This window comes from Vombatus ursinus, unplaced genomic scaffold (genome assembly GCF_900497805.2).
Source record: "Vombatus ursinus unplaced genomic scaffold, bare-nosed wombat genome assembly UNPS02005286.1, whole genome shotgun sequence".
NCBI lineage: Eukaryota > Metazoa > Chordata > Mammalia > Diprotodontia > Vombatidae > Vombatus > Vombatus ursinus.
This window is the reverse complement of record NW_020945064.1, coordinates 17422406-17442479: the sequence shown is the minus strand read 5'-3', so window position 1 is coordinate 17442479 and position 20074 is coordinate 17422406. Positions and strand designations below refer to the sequence as shown.

Sequence of the window (20074 nt, the reverse complement as noted above, 5' to 3'; positions counted from 1 at the left end):
CACCCCTCTTTCAAGGTTCCATGTACCAATGAGTAAGCTCCCCAGGGAAAGGGAGTTAGCAATCCTGGCTGGACAGAGGACAAGAGATCATGAAATGTAATACTGTACAAAATTGAGGGACAGAAAGAGACAAGCAGGAGGAGAGAACAAAGATTGTTTCACGAGACCAGCTTCCACCACAGGCAAACAGAATACCAGCTATGAGTGGAACAGCAGGAGTAGACTTTTGACTTTTTTTGAAGACTCAAGCAACTGAGTGCATCTACTCTCTTCTCTCTCTTCTCAGATGGAAAATTTTCTCCTAAAGCTTTTTACTTTTATGCTGATCTTTTATTGTGCAATAATAGGAATTTTGGATTAAATTGCATTCATTTAAAGAATTTGGTCTGTATCATTTTGCTGAGTTTGACTGTAAATACTGTGAGAGATGATCTCTGAGGATCTCTCAGGAGTGAAGCCTCCTCAAAGAGTTAATCGTTTCTCATTCCGTTGAAACGTTTGCAGCCGGTTGACCTTGTAAAGAAACATGCTTTTCAAAACATCCTGTACTTTACCAGACCCCCCCCCTTCCCAAACTTGTTTTTAGGCACATATCAGGGAGGAATAACACCCCCCCCTTCTAAAACTGCTTACTTTTACAAAAAAAACTTCCGCCTTTCCTTGTCTCCAGGTAGGTTTGCGAAACTGTCTTTGTTCTCTGTTGCTGGGGTAGAATTTCTGCCAATAGATTGTGCCCTCAAGGCTTGCACCAATGAGCTGAGATGAAGGGGGTTAGGGAGGAGGAGTTGCAGTAAGGGGCTATATAATCTTTCTTTGCTGAGCATACCCTTACACTCTTCCACCACAGCCATTTTAAGCAGATGGAGGGTGCCCTTTCTCGAGAAAGCTAATAAAGAAATCTCTCTTTTCTACATCTGAGTCTCCAGAATTTATTGGTAAGGGTCTTCACATCCCACACAATGCTGTCTGGGTGGACCAAAGGGGAGGGGAGAGGGAGAGGGAACTCTAAGGGTATTGTTTTTTTTTTCATATTTCGTGAAATTTACAAACTAGGATCCCCACATCCTGGTTTGGTGGTCAAGAAGACCACCCAGGGGAATATTTGAAAAAACCATTTACTCTTTTTATGTTTCAAAGCTACTCCTAAAGGTAGAATCAAAGAGAACCTGGGACTTTCTTTAATTAGGCACTTAGTATGTTGGAAACATTATGCCAAGCACTGGGGATGCAAAGAAAGGCAGCCACAGTCTCTGCTCTCTAGGAGCACATTCCAGGGAGGGCAGGGCATACAAACAATTATGTACATACAAGATATAGATGAGAGAAACTGGAAGTGACTTCAGAGGGAAGGGCCTAGCTAGGATGAGGTGGGGGTAGGGCTGGTGTAGACTGGGGAAAAGCCTCCAGCAGAAGATAGAATTTGAGCTGTTTTCTTTTTTTAATTCAATTTAATTTTATTTTTAATTTTGAAATTCTCTCTCCCAACTCCCCTCCACCAACAATTGAGAAAGCAAGAAAAACAAAACCCATTTCAAATATTCATAGATCAGCAAAACAAATGCCTGGATCAGCCATGCCTAAAAAACATTGTTTCAATCTGCACTCTGAATCCACGGCTTCCTTATCTGGAGATGGGTGTTTCATGTTTCATCATGAGTCCTCTGGAACTGCGGTTGGTCATTGCGTTGATCAGATTACATCTTTCAAAGTTGTTTGCTTTACAGTGTTATAGTTATTGTATAAATTGCTTTCTTAGATCTGTTCACTTCTGTTTGCATCGGTTCATACAAGTCTTACAGGTTTCTCAGAAACCATCCCCTTCATCATTTCTTGTTACCATACCTTGTGAAGCCACCCCCAGTTGATAGGTAAACCTTTAGTTTTCAATTCTTGGCCACCAAGAAAAGAGCTGCTACAAGGATTTTTGTACCTATGGGTTCTTTTCCTCTTTTTGTGATCTCTTTGGGGTATAGACCTATCACTGCATCAAAGGATATATACAGGTTACTAGATTTTGGGGGCATTGTTCCAAATTGCTTTCCACAATGACTGGACCAGTTCACAACTCCACCAATAGTACATTAATGTACCTGTTTTCCCCCAGCACCTCCACTATCTGTCTTTTTCTTTTTTTTTGTCAACTTTATGAATCCAATGGGCATGAGACAGCAAAAATTTCTGTGGTGGGTTTGTGCTTTTTGGAAAGTCAAAGTAAAGGTGAACACAGAAATATTTAAAGTATGTCTAAAGTTTACAAATTGTAATGTTCTTCTCTCTTAGTAGATACAATCTTTCTACAAGTCTGAAATCCTGGGATTTGTTCCCATCATATAGAATCAGAAACATTTCAACACAACCAGGAATTCCAGAGAAAACCATGCCAAGAGGACAGAAGTCTCTGCTTTGGTCTCTGACCTTCATTGCCTGTGTTCTGATTCTCCAAGCTGAGGGTGAGTCTCTTCAGGCCCAGTGCCTATATTGGGAAAGTAGGCTGGAATTATCCCCGATAAGTTCTCCCTGCATTGCCAAGGAGGAAGACCAGCAGGGGACAGGTGGGTAGGCCAAGTTCCCTCTTTTTGGCTAAAGACGAAGTATTCAGAATGAAAATCCCCAGGCTTTTCATAAGAGGTAACATTTCCGTCTAGCCTTAAGATGATGATGGGCAGTCAGGTAGGCTCCCCCATCCTGCTAGTGAGTTATCCTTAGTGACCAACTGGCTGGTCTGCTCTGGCTAAGGCTGGCTAACCAGTGGACAAAACCACTTGTTGGGGATATATGAGGGAGATGATTTTTCAGACCTATAAAGACAGAAAAGGAAAGGGACCAGAGAAGGATTCTCCCATCTATAGAGCCATAGTCACACCTTTCTTTTTATGTAACGCTCTCTTCATTGAGCAAATCCTTGCCTGGCATAAGAGCTCTACTGGGATGCTAGTGGAGAACTGTGGTGACTAAATCTACATAGTTCTTAAAGACTGAAAAGATTTTATAGTTTATCTAGTCCAACCCACTCATTTTCCACATAAAGAAACTGAGACCCAGAAAAAAATCTTGGGCTCCCAAACTAAAACTCAACAGAGCCTGTCTTGATAATGGTGATCATCTGGCTTATTAATTAAAGGATTTTCTGAATCAAATCTATTTTCAACCCTTTTCAGTCTTTGGATCTGAAACAGGCTGAGCCCTAAATGTTCACAAAAGTAATTTTTGTAATATCTATAGCTTCAGCTATAATTTTTATAATATGCAAAAAGGCAGGGGTAGCAATTATGATCTCAGACAAAGTTATGGTTAAGATAGATTTAATTAAAAGAGATAAACAGAGTAACTTCATTTTGATCAAAGATACCATAGGTAATGAAGCAATGTCAATATTGAACCTATATGCTCCAAATACTATAGCATCTAAATTTTTAAAAGAAAAGTTAGGGACAGCTAGGTGGCGCAGTGGATAGAGCTGCCCTGGAGTAAGGAGGTCCTGAGTTCAAATTTGGCCTCAGACACATAACATTCATTAGCTGTGTGACCCTGGGCAAGTCACTTAACCCCAATTTCCTCACCAAAAAACAAAACAAAACAAAACAAAACAAAAAAAAAAAAAGTTAAATGAATTACGGGTGGAGGTAGTACTACTATAATAATAAGGGACTTTAATCTTCCCCTATCAGAGCTAGATAAATCTAACCAAAAAATAAATAAGAATGAAGTTAAGGAAGTGAATAGTATTTTAGATAAACTAGATATGATAGATATCTGGAGAGAACTGAATGGAAATAGAAAGCAATGCACCTTTTTCTCATCAGTTCATGATACTTTTACAAAGATTGACCATATATTAGTCATAAAACTTTTTTAGTTAAAAAAAGAAATATTAAAAATATCCTTTTCAGATCATAATGCAATAAAAATTATATTTAATAAGAGACCAAGGAAACATAGATTAAAAATGAATTGGAGATTAAACAACCTAAGCTTAAAGAATGAGTAGATTAAAGAACAAATCATAGAAATAATCAATAATTTCATTAAAGAGAATGACACTAATGAGACAGCATATCATGAGACAGCGTATCAAAACCTATGGGATGCCACAAAAACAGTGATTAGAGGAAAATTTATATCTCTAAATGCTTATAACAATAAAATAGAGAAAGAGCAGACTAATTAATTGGGTACGAAATTTTTAAAAAAACTAGAAAAAGAACAAATTAAAAATCCCCAATTAAACACTAAATTGGAAATCCTAAAAATTAAAGGTGAGAATAATAAAATTGAGAGTAAAAAAACCCATTGCATTAATAAATAAAACTAGGAGTCGATTTTATGAAAAAACAAATAAAATAGATAAATAATTGGCTAATTTGATTTTTAGAAAGGGGGGGGGCAGCTAGGTGGCGCAGTGCATAGAGCACCGGCCCTGAAGTCAGGAGGACCTGAGTTCAAATCCGGCCTCAGATCAAACATTTGACACATACTAGCTGTGTGACCTTGGGCAAGTCACTTAACCCCGATTGCCTTACCCCCCAAAAAAACAGAAAGAAAGAAAAAAAAAAGAAAGAGAGAGAGAAAACCAAATCACAGTATCAAAAACCAAAAGGGTAAATATATCACTAATGAAGATGAAATTAAAACAATTATATCGAATTGTTTTCCCCAATTATATGCCAATAATTTATCAATTTAAGTGAAATGGAAGAATATTTACAAAAATATAAATTGCCTAGATTAGCAGAAGAGGAAATAAAATATCTAAATAGATCTATATTAGAAAAAGAAATTGAAAAGGCCATAAATGAGCTCCCTAAAAGAAAAGTACAAGGATGGGTTTACAAGTGAATTCTATCAAACATTTAAAGATCAACCAATTCCAATATTAAATAAAGTATTTGGAATAATAGGTAAAGAAAGGATCCTACCAATTTCCTTTTACGAAACAAATAATATACTGATAATTAAGCCAGGAAGAGTAAAAACAGAAAAAGAAAATTATAGACCAATTTCATTAATGAATATGGATACAGAAATCCTAAATAAAATACTAGCTAAAAGATTACAAAGATTATGTATTATGATCAAATAGAATTTATACCAGGAATGCAGGCCTGGTTTAACATAAGGAAAACTATTAACATAATTGATTACATCAATAATAAAAGTTTTTAAAAGTCATACATTATATCAGTAGATGCAGAAAAAGCTTTTGATAAAGTTCAAGATTCATTTTTATTAAAAACACCTGAAAACATTGGTATAAATAGATTTTTCCTTAAATTGATAAAAAGTATTTATTTAAAACCATCATCAAGCATTATTTATAATGGGGATAAACTAGAAGCCTTTCCAGTAAAATCAGATGTGAAACAAGGATGCCCACTGTCACCAATATTACATTATTCAATATCATATTGGAAATCCTTGCAATAGCAATAAGACAAGAAAAAGATATAGAAGGAATCAGGATATGGAATAAGGTAATAAAACTATCTCTTTTTACAGCAATATGATGATGTACTGGGAAAATCCTAAAGATTCAACTAAAAAGTTAGTTGAAACAATTAATAATTTTAGCAAAGTAGCAGTATATAAAGTAAATCCACACAAATCATCAGCATTCCTATATGTCACAAACAAAACTCTGCAAGAAGAAATAGTTTTAAAAAACTACCTCATTTAAAATAACTCTAGACAATATAACATGCTTGGGAGTGCTTCTGCCAAAACAAATACAAGACTATAGAAACAAAATTATTAAAAAATGTTTTATGCAAATAAAATCAGATTTAAATAATTGGAAAAATATTAATTTTCATGGGTAGACAGGGCCAATATAATAAAAATGACAATTTTACCCCAACTAATTTATATATTCAACACCATCTCAATTAAATTACCATTTTTTTTTACTGAATTAGAAAAAAAATAAAATTCATTTGGAAAAACAAAAACTCAAGAATATCAAAGGCAATAATGAAAAAAATATAAAGGAAGGACATTTAACAGTACCAGATCTTAAATTATATTATAAGACACTAATTATCAAAACTATCTGGTAATGGCTAAAAAATAAAAAGGTGGAACAATGGAATAGAGTAGACATACAATTTACAGCAGCAAATAAACATAATAACCTTGTATTTGACAAATATAGGGACTTGAGATCTTGGATAATAATTCATTATTTGGTAAAAAATTGTTGGGAAAACTGGAAAGCAGTATGGCAGAAACTGATTACAGACCAATATTTTACACCATTTACTAAGATAAGGTCAAAATGAATACATGACCTAGATATAAAGAGAGACTTTAACAAGAAAATTAGAAGAACATTGAACATATTACTTAACAGACTTACGGATAGGCAAACAATTCATGAATTAACAATAGATATCAAAATTAAGTGTAAAATGGATAATTTCAATTACATTAAATTAAAAAGGGTTTGTACAAATAAAACAAATGTAGCCAGAATCAGAAGGAAAGCAGAAAATTGGAGGGGGGGTGCAGGATTTTTATAGACAGTTTATCAGACAAAGGTCTCATATCTAAAATATATAAAGAACTTTGTCAAATCTATAAGAATATGAGTTATCCTCCAATTTCTAAATGATCAAAGGATATGAACAGGTACTTTTCCAATGAGGAAGTCATAATAATTCATAGTCATATGAAAAATGCTCTAAATCATTATTGATTAGAGAAATACAAATTATAACAACCATGAGATATCATTTTACACCTACTAGATTGGCTAAAATGGTAGAAAAGGAAAGTAACAAATGTTAGAAGGAACATGGAAAAATTGGGGCACTAATTCATCTTTAGTGGACTTGTGAACTGATCCAACTGTTTTGGAGAGCAATCTGGAATCATGCCCAAAGAGTTATTAAACTGCCTATACCCTTTGACCCAATAATAACACTACTTGGTCTATTTCCAAAGATGATTAGGGAAAAAGGAAAAGTACCTATGTGTTCTAAAATGTTTATAGCAGCTATCTTTGTGATGGCAAAGAACTGGAAATTGTGGGGATGCCCATCAATTGGGGAATGGCTGAACAAGTTGTGGTATATGAATGTAATGGAATACTATTGCGCCATAAGAAGTTATGAGCTCAATAATTTTAGAAAAACATGGAAAGACTTGCATGAAATAATGAAGAATGAAATGAGCAGAACCAAGAGCAATATTATTTTAAGAACAACTTTGAGTCGTTATAATAAGTTAATTTGACTATTATAAAAACCCAAATTAACTATGAAGGTCATATGAAGAAAGATCCAGAAAAAGAACTGATAAATAGAAGTATGTATAGAACAATGTTACATATATGTGTATATCTATATCTATATTTGTCTCTAATGGTAGCCATCTTTAGGGTGGGGATAGGGGGAAGAAAAAAAGGAAAAAAAAAGAAATTTACATGATAATTTTGTTGTTTATTTGTACTATGTTATGGAAATGCTTATTTTATTCCATAAATTAAAAATAAAATTTAAAAATAAAGATATTATTAGGAAAAAATAATCTAAGAGAGAAAAAATTCTAAGGAAGAAACCCCATACCATGGAGGGAGGAGCCACTTTCTAGTTTTTATGGAAACTGAATTTATAGCCAAAGAAAACCTGAAAGAATCTTTTTGTCCTACATACAGAGCAAGAGGCTGCCAGGCCTGAAGTAATGACCCAGTTTGGTCGGGTCCGTGGGAAACAGGTCGCTGTCAAGGGAACTGACCGCCGTGTGGATGTTTTCCTGGGAATCCCATTTGCCAAGCCCCCCCTGGGAGCTGGAAGATTCTCTCCCCCACAGCCTGCTGAGCCTTGGGAGGGTGTAAAAGATGCCACTGCATTCCCACCAATGTGAGGGTGAACACAATAAGGAAGGCAGGACAATTGAATTGTGAGGAGGGCTGAGGCAGCAGTTAGGTGTGCAATAGCTGTGAGAAGGAGACCAGCCTCCTTCCTATGCTGGAGGTGCCTGAAGCCAGCCCTTCAACACAGAAAGAAGTTAATATTTGTCTGTAGCTTTCGTCATATTGCCTAGTCAGATGCTTCTGATGTTGGGGGAGGCTCCATTTCCCGTTTAAACTAGTGAGAATTTTAATGCTTCTCTCAGATGGTTTTTGTAAGCCTTTTTATGGCTCTGTAAGCCATAAAATATTATAGCAGTGCAGGTCACTCATATTAGATATTTAACAGGGACTAACTTTAAGTGATGTAAGAACCAGGCAGGAAGCAAGTATGGAGAAGGAATAAAATGAATTCAGCAGAAATGGGTCCCACCAAGGAGCAGAGCTCTGTGGTGATCATTCTCAAAATGTAATACTAGTGACTGCCAATGTGACCTTGGTCAAATGACTTACACCCCCCCATCTTGTTTCCTCTTTTATTAAAAAAAAAAAAGGATTGGGCAAATGACCTCTAAGGTCTCTCCAGCTCTCAATCCAATGGTCCTGTTACCTAAATTGCCTCTTTCTAGACCTCTTGCTCCCAATAGGTGATTCTCATTAGTTTCAAAGAATCTCTGTAGAGTCTATTCATGCCTTAGCCTGATTTTCCTTTTGCTCATGAAGGTGTTTGCAGGAGTTGGAAAGGACAGACATTATGAAAAACATCATAGATGGGAAACAGCAACTCTTCCCAATATCTGAAGACTGTCTCTATCTCAACATCTACACCCCAGCCTCCAGACACAAGAAGGATAAGTTACCTGTAAGTAATGCTGCTTTTGCTTTGACAGCCCTGGTGCTGTTCTAGATAGAGCACTGGGCCTGGAATCTGGAAGACCCAAGTTCAAATCCAGCCTCAGATACTTAGTAACTGTGTGACCCTGGGCAAATCATTTATCTTCTGTCTGCCTTACTTTCCTTATCTGTAAAATGAGGATAATTATAGCATCTCCCTCACAGTGTTGCTGTGAGGATCAAATGAGATAGTATCTGTAAAGCACTTAGCATGGTGCCTGACACAGAGTAGGTGCTTAATAAACACTTGTTCCCCTCATCTCACCCCCTTCCCAATTTCCCTATTACTGCACCGCCATCCTCTCATTCACCCAGGCTCATAACCTTGATGTCATCCTTGACTCCTTACTTGTACTAATCCAGGGATGGGCAACCTGCAGGCTCACGGCCACATGTAGCCCTCTAGGTCCTCAAGTGTGGCCCTTTGGGAGTCAGTCAAAGGGCCACACTTGAGGACCTAGAAGGACACATGTGGCCTTGAAGCCACAAGTTCCCCAGCCCTGTACTAATCTACCTTTGTAAAGTCTACCTTTGTAACTTTGTATCTTTCTTATACCTTTGTATCTTTCTCATACCATCCTGCCTCCCCCCAAATACTGTCACTGTGGTGACAGTCCCTCATCTCCTTTCTCCCAGACTATTCATATCACCTTCCCTTTGGTCTCCTGGCCTCGAGATTCTCCTCACTCAAATCCATCCACCATCTGACGGTGTCACTCTCCTACTCAATAAACTACCTCCAGGATCAAATATAAAATCCTCGATTTGGCTAGTAAAGACCTTTTCAACCTGGCTCCTTCCTACTCTCCAGCTTTCTTCCACTCACTTTAATCTCCTCCAAAGAGTCTACAATCAAGAGACACTGGCACATGTGTAACCTATATCAAATTGTCTACCATTTTTAGGAGAGGAAAGGAGGGAGAAAAATTTGGAACTCAAAATCTTGTAAAAATGAATGCTGAAAATTGACATGTAATTGGGGAAAAAATAAAATACTATTAAAAATGAAATAAAATGCACAAACAAAAAAACCAGTAACAAATACAAAATAATCCTACCTCCCAGGGTTGTTGTGAGGATCAAATGAGATGATATTTGTAAAGTGCTTAGCACATCCTAAGTCCTTAATAAATGCTTATTTTTTCTGCCCAAAAAAAGAAAGAGAGAAGAGAGAGACAGAGAGAGAGAGAGAGAAAAGAGAGAGGGGGAGAGAAAGAGAGAGAGAGAGAAGAGAGAGAGAGAGGAGAAAGAGACAGAGAGAGGAGGGAGAAAGACAGACAGAGACAGAGAGACAGAGACAAAGAGACAGAGACAGAGTGAGAGAAAGAGGAGAGAGAGGAAAGAGAGAGGGGAGAGAGACAAAAAGAGAAACAGAGACAGACAGAGAGACAGACGGAGAGAGACAGAGACAGAGAGTCAGAGACAAAGAGAGAGAGACAGAGAGAGAGAGACTGATTTTTTTGCTGTTCCTCAAACACAGAACATCATCTCTCAACTCCATACCTTTTCACAGGTTGTCCCTCATGTGGGACATGCTCTTCCTCTTAGTCTCAGCCTTCTATCTTCCCTGATGTCTATAAGACTCAGCTTAAATCGTACTTTCTACAAGAGGCCTTTGCAGCTCTTCCTCCCCACCCCCAAACACATAGATTGCTCTCTCTCTGAGGTCAGACTTTATGTAGTTTCCAAGAGCGATTTCTTTTTTGCTGCATGTTGTCTCCTCCACTAGCATGTGAGTTTCTTGAGGGCCAGGACCACGTATTTGTCTTTCTTTGTATCCCCAGTGCTTAGCACAATGCCTGACACTTGGCAAGTACTCAGATGCTTGTTGGCTGACTGACTGAAAGTAATCCTCTATCCCTGTCCCCAAGGCTGCTGGGGGTCAGAGAGCTCTATCTGCTATCCCAGGTCAGAGAGGTCTAGAATTTTGAAGCACTGAAGTCAAGGCATATCCCCAAATACAAGACTCCTCTTGGAGTTCAAGCCCCTTTGAACTGCTCATTCCCAAGGAGGATTATTTTTTTCCCATGCTGGAACATTTCCTCATTTAGAGACTCCTGGACCCTGGCAAAAGTTCTTCCTCATTTTCCCCTACAGTGACTACTATTTTTATGTTCCTGCAAATATTTTTGGGGGGTGGGGGGACAGAGCACAAGGACAAATGCCTGGGTGTTGCCCTTCCCCTAGGCCTACCATGCTAATCAAGGTGGGTGGGGCATACTTGTTTCAACTCAGACAATAGGAAGGGATACTTCCTTAGAGAAAATACACCCTCCAGTTGCCATGGATTTTCCCCAGAGATTGTTTCCAAGATGTTGCTACTCTCAGTGTTTCTCTTAGGTGATGTTCTGGATCCATGGAGGGGCATTAGTGGTTGGAGCGGCTTCCTCAATTGATGGATCGCCTTTATCAGCCTATGAAGATATCGTGGTGGTAATAGTACAATACAGACTGGGAATCCAGGGATTCTTGAGGTGAGAAAGTGACTAAGGTGGTTTGGGGATCTTGGGCAAGGCTCTTCCCCCAGTCTGGGCCTCAATTTCCTCATATGTAAAATGAAGGGGTTTGGACTAAATGGTCTCTAAAGTCCCTTGTAACTCTAACATTCTACAATCATGTGAACCCCATGGAGACCCAATTGGCACTCTAGCAGAATCGCAATATCCAAATTGCTCATTCTTCATCTCCCTGGATAAAAATTCTTTCAACAACATCCTCAGCAATGGTCATCCAGCGTCTCCTTGAAGATGGAGAGTGAGCTACCTCCTCAAATAACCTTTTCTACTTTGGGACATTAGCAAGTTCTTTTAGTATAAGTAAATTCAGTCTCATGTTGAATTTAAATCTACCTCTCTCCATCATCTGCCTAGGGCTTCCAGCTCTGCCTTTTACGGCCAAAAAGAATTCATCCAACCCTCTTTCATGTGACCATCTTTCTAACACTGGTAGATGACTCTCATGTCTCCCCATATCTTTTTCACCAGGTTGAACACCCCCATTTCTTTTAATGAATACCCATATGGCATGGTCTCTACTCTTCTCACCATCTTAGTCATCTTCTTTTGGAATATTCCAGTATATCAATGCCCTTTCTAAAATATGGCACCCTTGGGGCAGCTAGATGGCGCAGTGAATAAAGCTCCGGCCTTGGAGTCAGGAGGACCTGAGTTCAAATATGACCTCAGACATTTGACACTTACTAGCTGTGTGACCCTGGGCAAGTCACTTAACCCCTATTGCCTCACCAAAAAATAAATAAATAAACAAATAAATAAATAAATAAATAAATAAATAAATGAAATAAAATAAGGCACCCAGAACTGAGTACAAGACACCAAATATGGTCTGAATGTAGACTGAGTACAATGGGACTATCCCATCCAGACTAATGTCTTGGATAGTAGGCCTCTTTTAAATCCACCTAAGATCACAGTAGATTTTCTTGACTGTCCCTTCACCCTGTTGACCCAAAATGCAGTCATCACCTCACATTAACAAGCATTTATGAAGTGACAGCTACATGCCAAGCATTGTGCTAAGTGCTATGGGTGCAAAGAAAGTCAAAGAAAGTGAGTTCCACGTCCCTACCTAGGAGTTCACAGCCTACTGGGGAGACAATTGGCCAACAACTATGCACAAACAAGATATAGGAGGAATGGATGGGGGAAGGAGGGTAGTCTCAAGGGAAGGCACTGAGATGGACGAGGATTGGGGAAAGCTTCCTGCAGAAGGTGGGACTTCAGCTGAGGCTTTGAAGAAAGCCAGGAGGCATGTCCAGGCATGCAGGACAATCAGTGAAAATGCGTGGGATCAGGAAGCGGAATGTTTTTGTGAGAAACAATCCACTAGGGGGCAGGTAGGTGGCACAGTGAATGGAGCTCCAGTGTTGGCGTCAGGAGGAGGACCTGAGTTCAAATCCAGCTTCAGACACTTGACACTTACTAGCTGTGTAACCCTGGGCAAGTCATTTAACCCTGATTACCTAACCAAAAAAGCAAGAAAAAAAAAGAAGCAGTCCACCAAAACCTCTAGATGTTTTGCACATGAAATATTTCCTAGCCATGCGTCCTCAGTGCTGTACCTATACCATTGATTTTTTAAACCCAAGCATAGAATTTTACATTTATCTCTATTCAATGTTATCTTATTAGACTCAGACCACCATTCTAGAGTCCCCAATTTGATCCCCTGATGTGTTAGCTATGTTTCCAAGATGGCTGACATTTGCAATTTGACATGCTTGCCTGATGCTTTCATCTAAAACATTAATAAAGATAAGTCTTCCTAGCAGGCAGAACCTGACTGCTGTCTCTCTGGCTTTCAGCACTGGGGATGAATTTGCACCTGGTAACTGGGGATTCTTGGACCTGGTGGCTGCTTTACAATGGGTCCAGGGCAACATTGCTCACTTTGGAGGAGACCCCAACTGTGTGACCATCTCTGGACAGTCTGCAGGAGGAATTTGTGTCTCTGCACTTGTGAGTTTGCAGATAATTCCCCAATGGGGCAAACGTAGGATGATATAGTGGGAAGAGCATTGGATTGGGAATTAGGAGATCTGGGTTCAAATCATGGCATCACTACTAATTGACTATAAAATGAGGAAGTTGGATTAGGAATTCTAAGCTCCCTTCCTGGCCTAATGTTAGTTGATTCTAATTCACATGGCCAGTCTGATCTGCAATCTTTCTCTGAATGTGAATTCCCTTAAACTAGAACTCTTTCTGGGGAGTATCTGTCTCTTAGACATTCTTCTTCTCATGTCTTGCAGGTTCTGTCTCCTGTGACCAAAGGTCTATTCCACAGAGCCATCTCACAGAGTGGGGTGGCCATCATGTCAGGTGTCATCACAGATCACCCTCAACCCATTTTTCATGTAGGTTTTTGGCTTCTTATTCTTCACTTAATATTATCTAAGAGACTCAAATCCATTTTAGAAAGGTCTCCTTAGATTCAAAGGTTAGATCAATTCCACAGGTTTGAGAGATTCCCCTTTTGGAGATTTTCTTGGCAGAGATACTGGAGTGGTTCGCCATTTCCTTCTCCAGGTCGTTCCCCTTCTCCAGATGGGGAAACTGAGCCAAACAAGGTGAAGTGACTTGCCCAGAGTCACACAGCTAGTAAGTGTCTGAGGTTGGATTTCAACTCAGGCCTCTGTGACTCCAGGCCCAGCGCTCTATCCACTGTACCAACTAGCTGGCCAGGCAAGCAAGATAGTAGTCAATTTATAATCACAGATGGGCATTTCAGAGTTCAACATCACAGAGTTGGCAAAATGATAGATGAGAGGAAGGGGAAAGAGTCTGAAAGTCATAGAATGGGGAAAGTACAAGTTAAACAGGTGTCCCTCCACTCTCCATGGTCCTACAAAGAAAAGAAAAATGAAAATAGAGAGAGCTTGCTTTGTGCCAGACGCTTTACAACTATTATCTCATTTGGTCATCATATCAACCTTGGGAAGTAGGTACTATTACTGTCCCCATTTGACACATAAGGAAACTGAGGCAAACATAGGTTAAGTGACTTGCCCAGGGTCACACAGCTAGTAAGTATCTAAGGCTAGATTTGAACTCAGATCTTCCTGACCCCAGTCCCCTTTCTTTATCCCCTGCAAACCTAGAAAGAGCATAGCTTCAGTATGAGATCAGCATCAGCATGACTGTCTGTAGCGTGTTCTCTCTCCAAACACTGGGGAGCTGGGGGTAGAGGTGTCAGTAAATTCAGGCTGAATGACTGTATTCTGGAAGACCAGATCCTTAGGGCTACAACTGACCTCACAGATGACATCAGTTCTGTAGCCTGATTTCAGCAGAAGTCTCTACATTGAGTCAATATTGAGTCCATATTGAGTCAACAAGCATTTACTAAGTGATGTAAGGTGACAAAGTAGAAAGTGTATTAGACATGAAGTCAGGAAGACCTGAGTTTGAATCCAGCCTCCTGCACTTAGTGGTTATGTTGCTCTGGGCAAGCCATATAACATCTCTTAGCCTCAGTTTCCTCGTCTATAAAATGGGAATAATAATAGTTCGTGTCTCACAGAGTTGTTGGGAGGATAAAATGGGATAACATTAAGTAAAGCACTTTGCAAACCTTAAATCACTATGTAAATGGTAGTTGTTGCTGTTGTCATCATCATCCCAAGATGGCAAGGATTGAGTTGCACTCAGAAGATACTTTGCACAGAGACTGTGCCTTCCTTGGGTCCTGGATAAGTCAAGAACCTGCTGTCTCTGCTTCAGGCTGTGCTTCAGTACCTTGCCTGAGGCTCTAGCTTTAGGTAAGGGCAGAGTCTGTGGCTGTGGTTTTAGCTCAGATCAGACCAAGGCAGACAACTCCGGTCCAGGCCAGGTTGGACTCCCACATCCTACAATGGTGCAAAGTCTGCAGCCATGCCTGCTCTTGAGCTGGACTAAATCGTTGATTACCTTTGGAGAAAGGATGCTGGATTTGACATTAGAGGACCTGGGTGGGAATACTGGCCCTATCAGTAGCTATGTGAGTTACTTGGGGCAAATTGCATAATCTCTCTGAGGTCCCCTTTCTTCATCCTTAAAAAGAAAGGGATTTGGGGCAGCTAGGTGGCAATGGCCCTGGAGTCAGGAGGACCTGAATTCAAATCTAGCCTCAGACATTTAACACCTACTAGCTGTGTGACCCTGGGAAAATCACTTAACCCCAAAAAAGAGAGGGGGGCGTTATAAGGTTGGGTCTTACCAATAACGTCGTGTGGGTGATGTTAACTTGTGCATGAATTGGATTTAAGTGAGGCAGAGCTGTGCAAAGTCATCAGCCAGCGTCCAGGGACGGGACAAAAGTCAAGACAACTGGCGAGGTCCCTGATAGAGACGTGATAGACTCGAGGTGCAGAGTGAGATATATTGGACATGAGATTGGACATGGCCAATGTGAGAACTTATTTTGCTTAACCATGAACCTTTGTTACAATGATTGGGTTTCCCAACCCTCAATATTGAGGGGAGAGAAGAAGAAAAGAAAATAGATTATTAACTGAAAAAGTAAATTAAATTTAACTGAAAAAATAAAGAAATAAAAAGGGAGGGGTTACACCAGAAGACCTCTAAGGCCCTCCCTTGGCCTAAACCAGTGATCCTATAATCCATAGGAAATTTGACCCTATGGTTAACATTCCTTAGAAAATTTGGCCCCAAAATTTCAAAAAACTTGTCTGATTGTGTGATGATCTTTTTTTCTTATTTTTTCTTTTAAAAAAAAAAACTTAAAGGGCAGCTACACAGTGGATAGAGTACCAGCCCTGGAGTCAGGAGGATCTAAGTTCAAATTTGACCTCGGACACTTGACACTTAGTATCTGTGTGATCCTGGGCAAGTCACTTAACCCCAACTGCCTCACCAAAAAGCAAAAAAGAATAGAAAACTTGACAGTATTTTTTTCTAATTACATGTAAAGATAGTTTTCAACATTCATCTTTGTAAGATTTTGAGCTCCAAATTTTTCACCCTCCCTCCCTCCCCTCACCCCTCCCCAAGACAGCAATCTGATACAGGTTATACATGTACAATCATGTTAAACATATTTCCAAAATAGTCGTGTTGTGAAGGAAGAAACAGAACAAAAGGGAAAAACCATGAGAAAGGGAAAAAAAGTGAAAATAGTATGCTTTGATCTGCAGTCACACTCCATAGTTCTTTCTCTGGATGTGGTCAGCATTTTCCATCACTCGTCCCTTGGATTAGTCTTAGATCATTGCATAATTGAGAAGAGCTAAGTCTATCATAGTGGACATAACTAACATATTGCATAATGTTGCTGTTACTGTGTACAATTTACTCCTGGTTCTGCTCAATTGTGTGATGATCTTTAGAAAGCTTTAACCAATGGCTAATGACCTGAAGAAAACTTGATCTAGACTTTGAGGTGGGGGGGGCAGAAAATGGAGAATGGGATGGAAGAACTTGCCTCCTAAATCTTTTCATTGGGAAACAGAAATCTCCTTAGTCTTTTCTTTTGATACTTATAAATGTCTGTTCCTTTAAAATCACCAGGACATTGCTCGCTTCCATGGCTGTGAAGGTTCTAGCTCAGCTGTTTTGATCCAGTGTTTACGGAATACAGAGAACATGATATTCACCAGGAAATTCTCATCTGTGAGTTGGCTTCTTCTGGAAATAAGTAGTTCTGGTATAACTGATGGATGGCACTAGGTTGAATTCGGAAATGCCTATTCTCCTGCCAGAAAGATCAAGACCTCTCCCTTCCTTCCCATTGTCTCTAAAAAATCAAGGAGAGATTTTTCCCTGATTCCATCCAGGACTTTGATCCACAGAGATCACTGGGTTCTAGACTAAACATAAGAGATGACTCTGGAACAAATTAAATTAGCCACCTGAAGAGAAGGTGTTCCTTGAGTTCAAGTTGCCAAAACTACAGCTCTCTGAGCCTGAGTTATCTGCCCTGGCAAACCCTGGGCTTGGCCAAAAAAGGATGTGGGTTCACAGAACCAACCCAACTGAATACTCACTCCATGCCCTTCTTCAATATTTGATGGTGAATTCCTAAATCAAGGGCGAAGTCTGGCATAGATACTGGGTTAAGTAGAACCTCCCTTTGCCTTCCAACATTTGAGCTTGAAGCAGGAGAGTAAACAGATGCTAGGGATTGAGGAAAAAAATGTGAAAGGAGAAACAGAGAGGTAGAGAAGATAGAATTGTTTTCCTAGAGGAGACCAGGAAAGTGAAAAGTCTGGAGAAAGTTGGGGAAACTTTCTTAGTAAACATGGTCCTCTGTTTGTCAAAGACCCAAGAAACTGGGCCCTTGAATAATGGCAGGCCCTTCTCCAAATAGCTCCCTTCAGCTCTCTGAGCATGAGGACCAGATGTAGATACCAGGCAGAAATATACCTGAGATCAGGACACTATTTCTAGTCATCAAAGAGAATTCTGGACAAGGAAGGAACTTCAAAGCACAGGTCATAGAGTGGCAAAGATTGAAGGCATCTTAGAAACAAAAACATGAAATTTGTCCCAGACCTTGAATACAGAATGTTTGAACACAGATCATGGAATGATAAAGCTGGAAGAGGCTTTTGAACATGAAAAAATCAGGGCTGGGAGGGACCTAGTCAAACCCAATCTCATTTCATAGATGAGAAGACTTGAGCCCAAAGAAGGGAAATGACTTTTCCAAGGTCAGACAGCAAGTTAAAAATAGAAGTGAGATGAAAGCCCTAATTTCCTGACTCCTGGTCTTATATGGGTAAATCCAAAATGAAAGAATAACCCTCCAAAAAAGTGTTTTCTTCTTCTCTTGTAGCTACCATTGATCCCAGCAACTGTTGATGGTGTTTTCTTACCAAAGTTCCCAGAAAAGCTCCTCTTGGAGAAAGAATTCCCAAGGATCCCCTATTTGTTTGGAGTCACCAATCATGAGTTTGGGCACTTGGTACTTTCGGTAAGATTATTTCAGTGCCTTGGCAGGGGAGTGGGGATGGAGACTGGACCCATGATTTCATTGGTATCAGGAATTCTCAGATGGGGAACCTTTCTCTACCAATGCATATTGGCATCCACTTTAAAACGGAAATTTTCTGGGTTATATGGGAAGAAGAGGTTATCCCTCAGGAGTTCAAGGATGCCTCCATTGTCCATCTCCTTTATAAAGGTAAAGGAAAATAGATTGTCCTCTGACAATAACAGGGGGTTCTCTGTCTTAGTCATTGCTGGCAGGATTCTTGCCAGAGTCCTCCATAATAAACTGATCCTTCATCTGGAAGATGGTCATCTTCCTGAAAGTCAGTGTGGTTTCAGAAAGGGCCAAAGAACAGTCGATATGGTATTTGCTGCCCAACAACCCTGGCAGGAATGCCAGGAGCAGAACAGAGGTCTGTACTCAACATTCATCAATCTGATCAAAGCCTTTGATACTGTCAGTCATGAGGACTTATGGAAAATTATGTCAAAATTTGGTTGCTCAGGGAAGTTAATCAGTATTGTGTGTAAGTTTCATGACAGCATGCTTGCCCAGGTTCTGGATAATGACTGATGGTCTTTCGCTTTCCCAGTCATCAGTGGAATGAAGTAAAGCTGTGCACTTGCTCCCATGTTTTTTAGCATGATGTTTTCAGCACTATTGTCAGAAACTTTCAACAAGGACAAAACCAGCTTTAAGGTCAGCTACCTCACTGACAGTAAATTATTTAACTTGAAAAGGCTACAAGCTAAGACTAAAGTGGAGGGAGAGTTGGTGCATGATTTTTTGTTCAAAGATGATGGTGCACTCAATACAACTTCGAAGGTGAGATGCTTCATTCTCTGCTGCTTGTGCTAATTTTGGTGTAATAATTAACACCAAGAAAATACAGCTTCTCCACCAGTCAGTACCACACCATCCATACATGGAACTGTTGGTTACAATAAATGGAGAAATTTTGAATGCTGCGGATAAGTTCACTTACTTCAGCTGTGTACTTTCCAGGGATGTACACATAGATAATGAGGTTGACTCATGCCTTGTCAGAAATAGCTCAGTGTTTAAGAGGTTCTGAAGTAAGTGTGGAAGTAAAGAGGTTTTAGGCTGTCTACCAAACTAAAGGCCTTTGTGCTGACTTCATTGTTGGATGCCTGTGATACCTGGATAGCATACCAGTGCCATGCCAGGAAACTGAATCGCTTGCATTTGAATTGTCTTAGGAAGATTCTGAAGATCACCTGTCAAGATAAGGTACCAGCCAATGAGGTCCTTTCTCAAGCTAAACTGTGAAGCATTCAAACTCTACTGCAGAAAGTACAACTGTGATGGACTAGCCATGTTGTTTGAATGCCAAACATATGTCTGCCTAAAAGATTATTTTATTAAGCACTCACACAAGGTAGGCACTCACCTGGTGGTCAGAAGAAGGGATATAATGACATTCTCAAGGTCTCTCTGAAGAACTTGGAATCGGTTGTGAGACATGGGAGATGCTGGCATAGGACAGCCCACCATAGCGTGCCTGCATCAAAGAAGGCACTGTGCTGTATGAGCAAAGCAGAATTGCAGTAGCTCAAAAGAAACAAAATATGCAAATTTAGCGATGTTTCCACACCATCTCCATTTCAAATGTTCATATGGACTATTTGCGCCCTACCTGAGGTAGAGCCTTCAGAGCTCATATTCATCTGATCAGCCACAGTTGGACAAACTGTACCTTGACTCCACCATCGTGGGCCCCGAACAACCACCCACCCCCACCAAAACTTAAGGGTCTCAGAAAGCTGCTGAGAGCAGAGAATTGAGCTCTCCAGTCTCAGAATTTTTTTTTGTTTCTGATAGAAATAGCAATAACAGCAGCTAATGTTTACATAATGCTTTCAA

At 39.7% G+C, this 20074-nt stretch overlaps 1 protein-coding gene across 2 annotated transcripts in view; it reads left to right on the top strand.

The window, feature by feature from the left end:
* Positions 1-833: 833 nt before the first annotated feature.
* Positions 834-20074, top strand: part of LOC114032431 (carboxylesterase 3-like) — a 40099-nt gene continuing 20858 nt past the window's right edge. Inside the window, exons 1-9 of one of the 2 annotated variants that reach the window (XM_027847729.1) lie at positions 834-935; positions 2284-2450; positions 7652-7856; positions 8570-8708; positions 11081-11214; positions 13065-13218; positions 13512-13616; positions 16768-16869; positions 18035-18172. In XM_027847729.1, the coding sequence (XP_027703530.1) occupies positions 2378-2450; positions 7652-7856; positions 8570-8708; positions 11081-11214; positions 13065-13218; positions 13512-13616; positions 16768-16869; positions 18035-18172 (1050 nt within the window). In that variant the 5' untranslated portion in view covers positions 834-935; positions 2284-2377. Of the gene's footprint in view, positions 936-2280; positions 2451-7651; positions 7857-8569; positions 8709-11080; positions 11215-13064; positions 13219-13511; positions 13617-16767; positions 16870-18034; positions 18173-20074 lie in introns of both variants that reach the window. The other variant, XM_027847728.1, reaches the window with a different exon arrangement.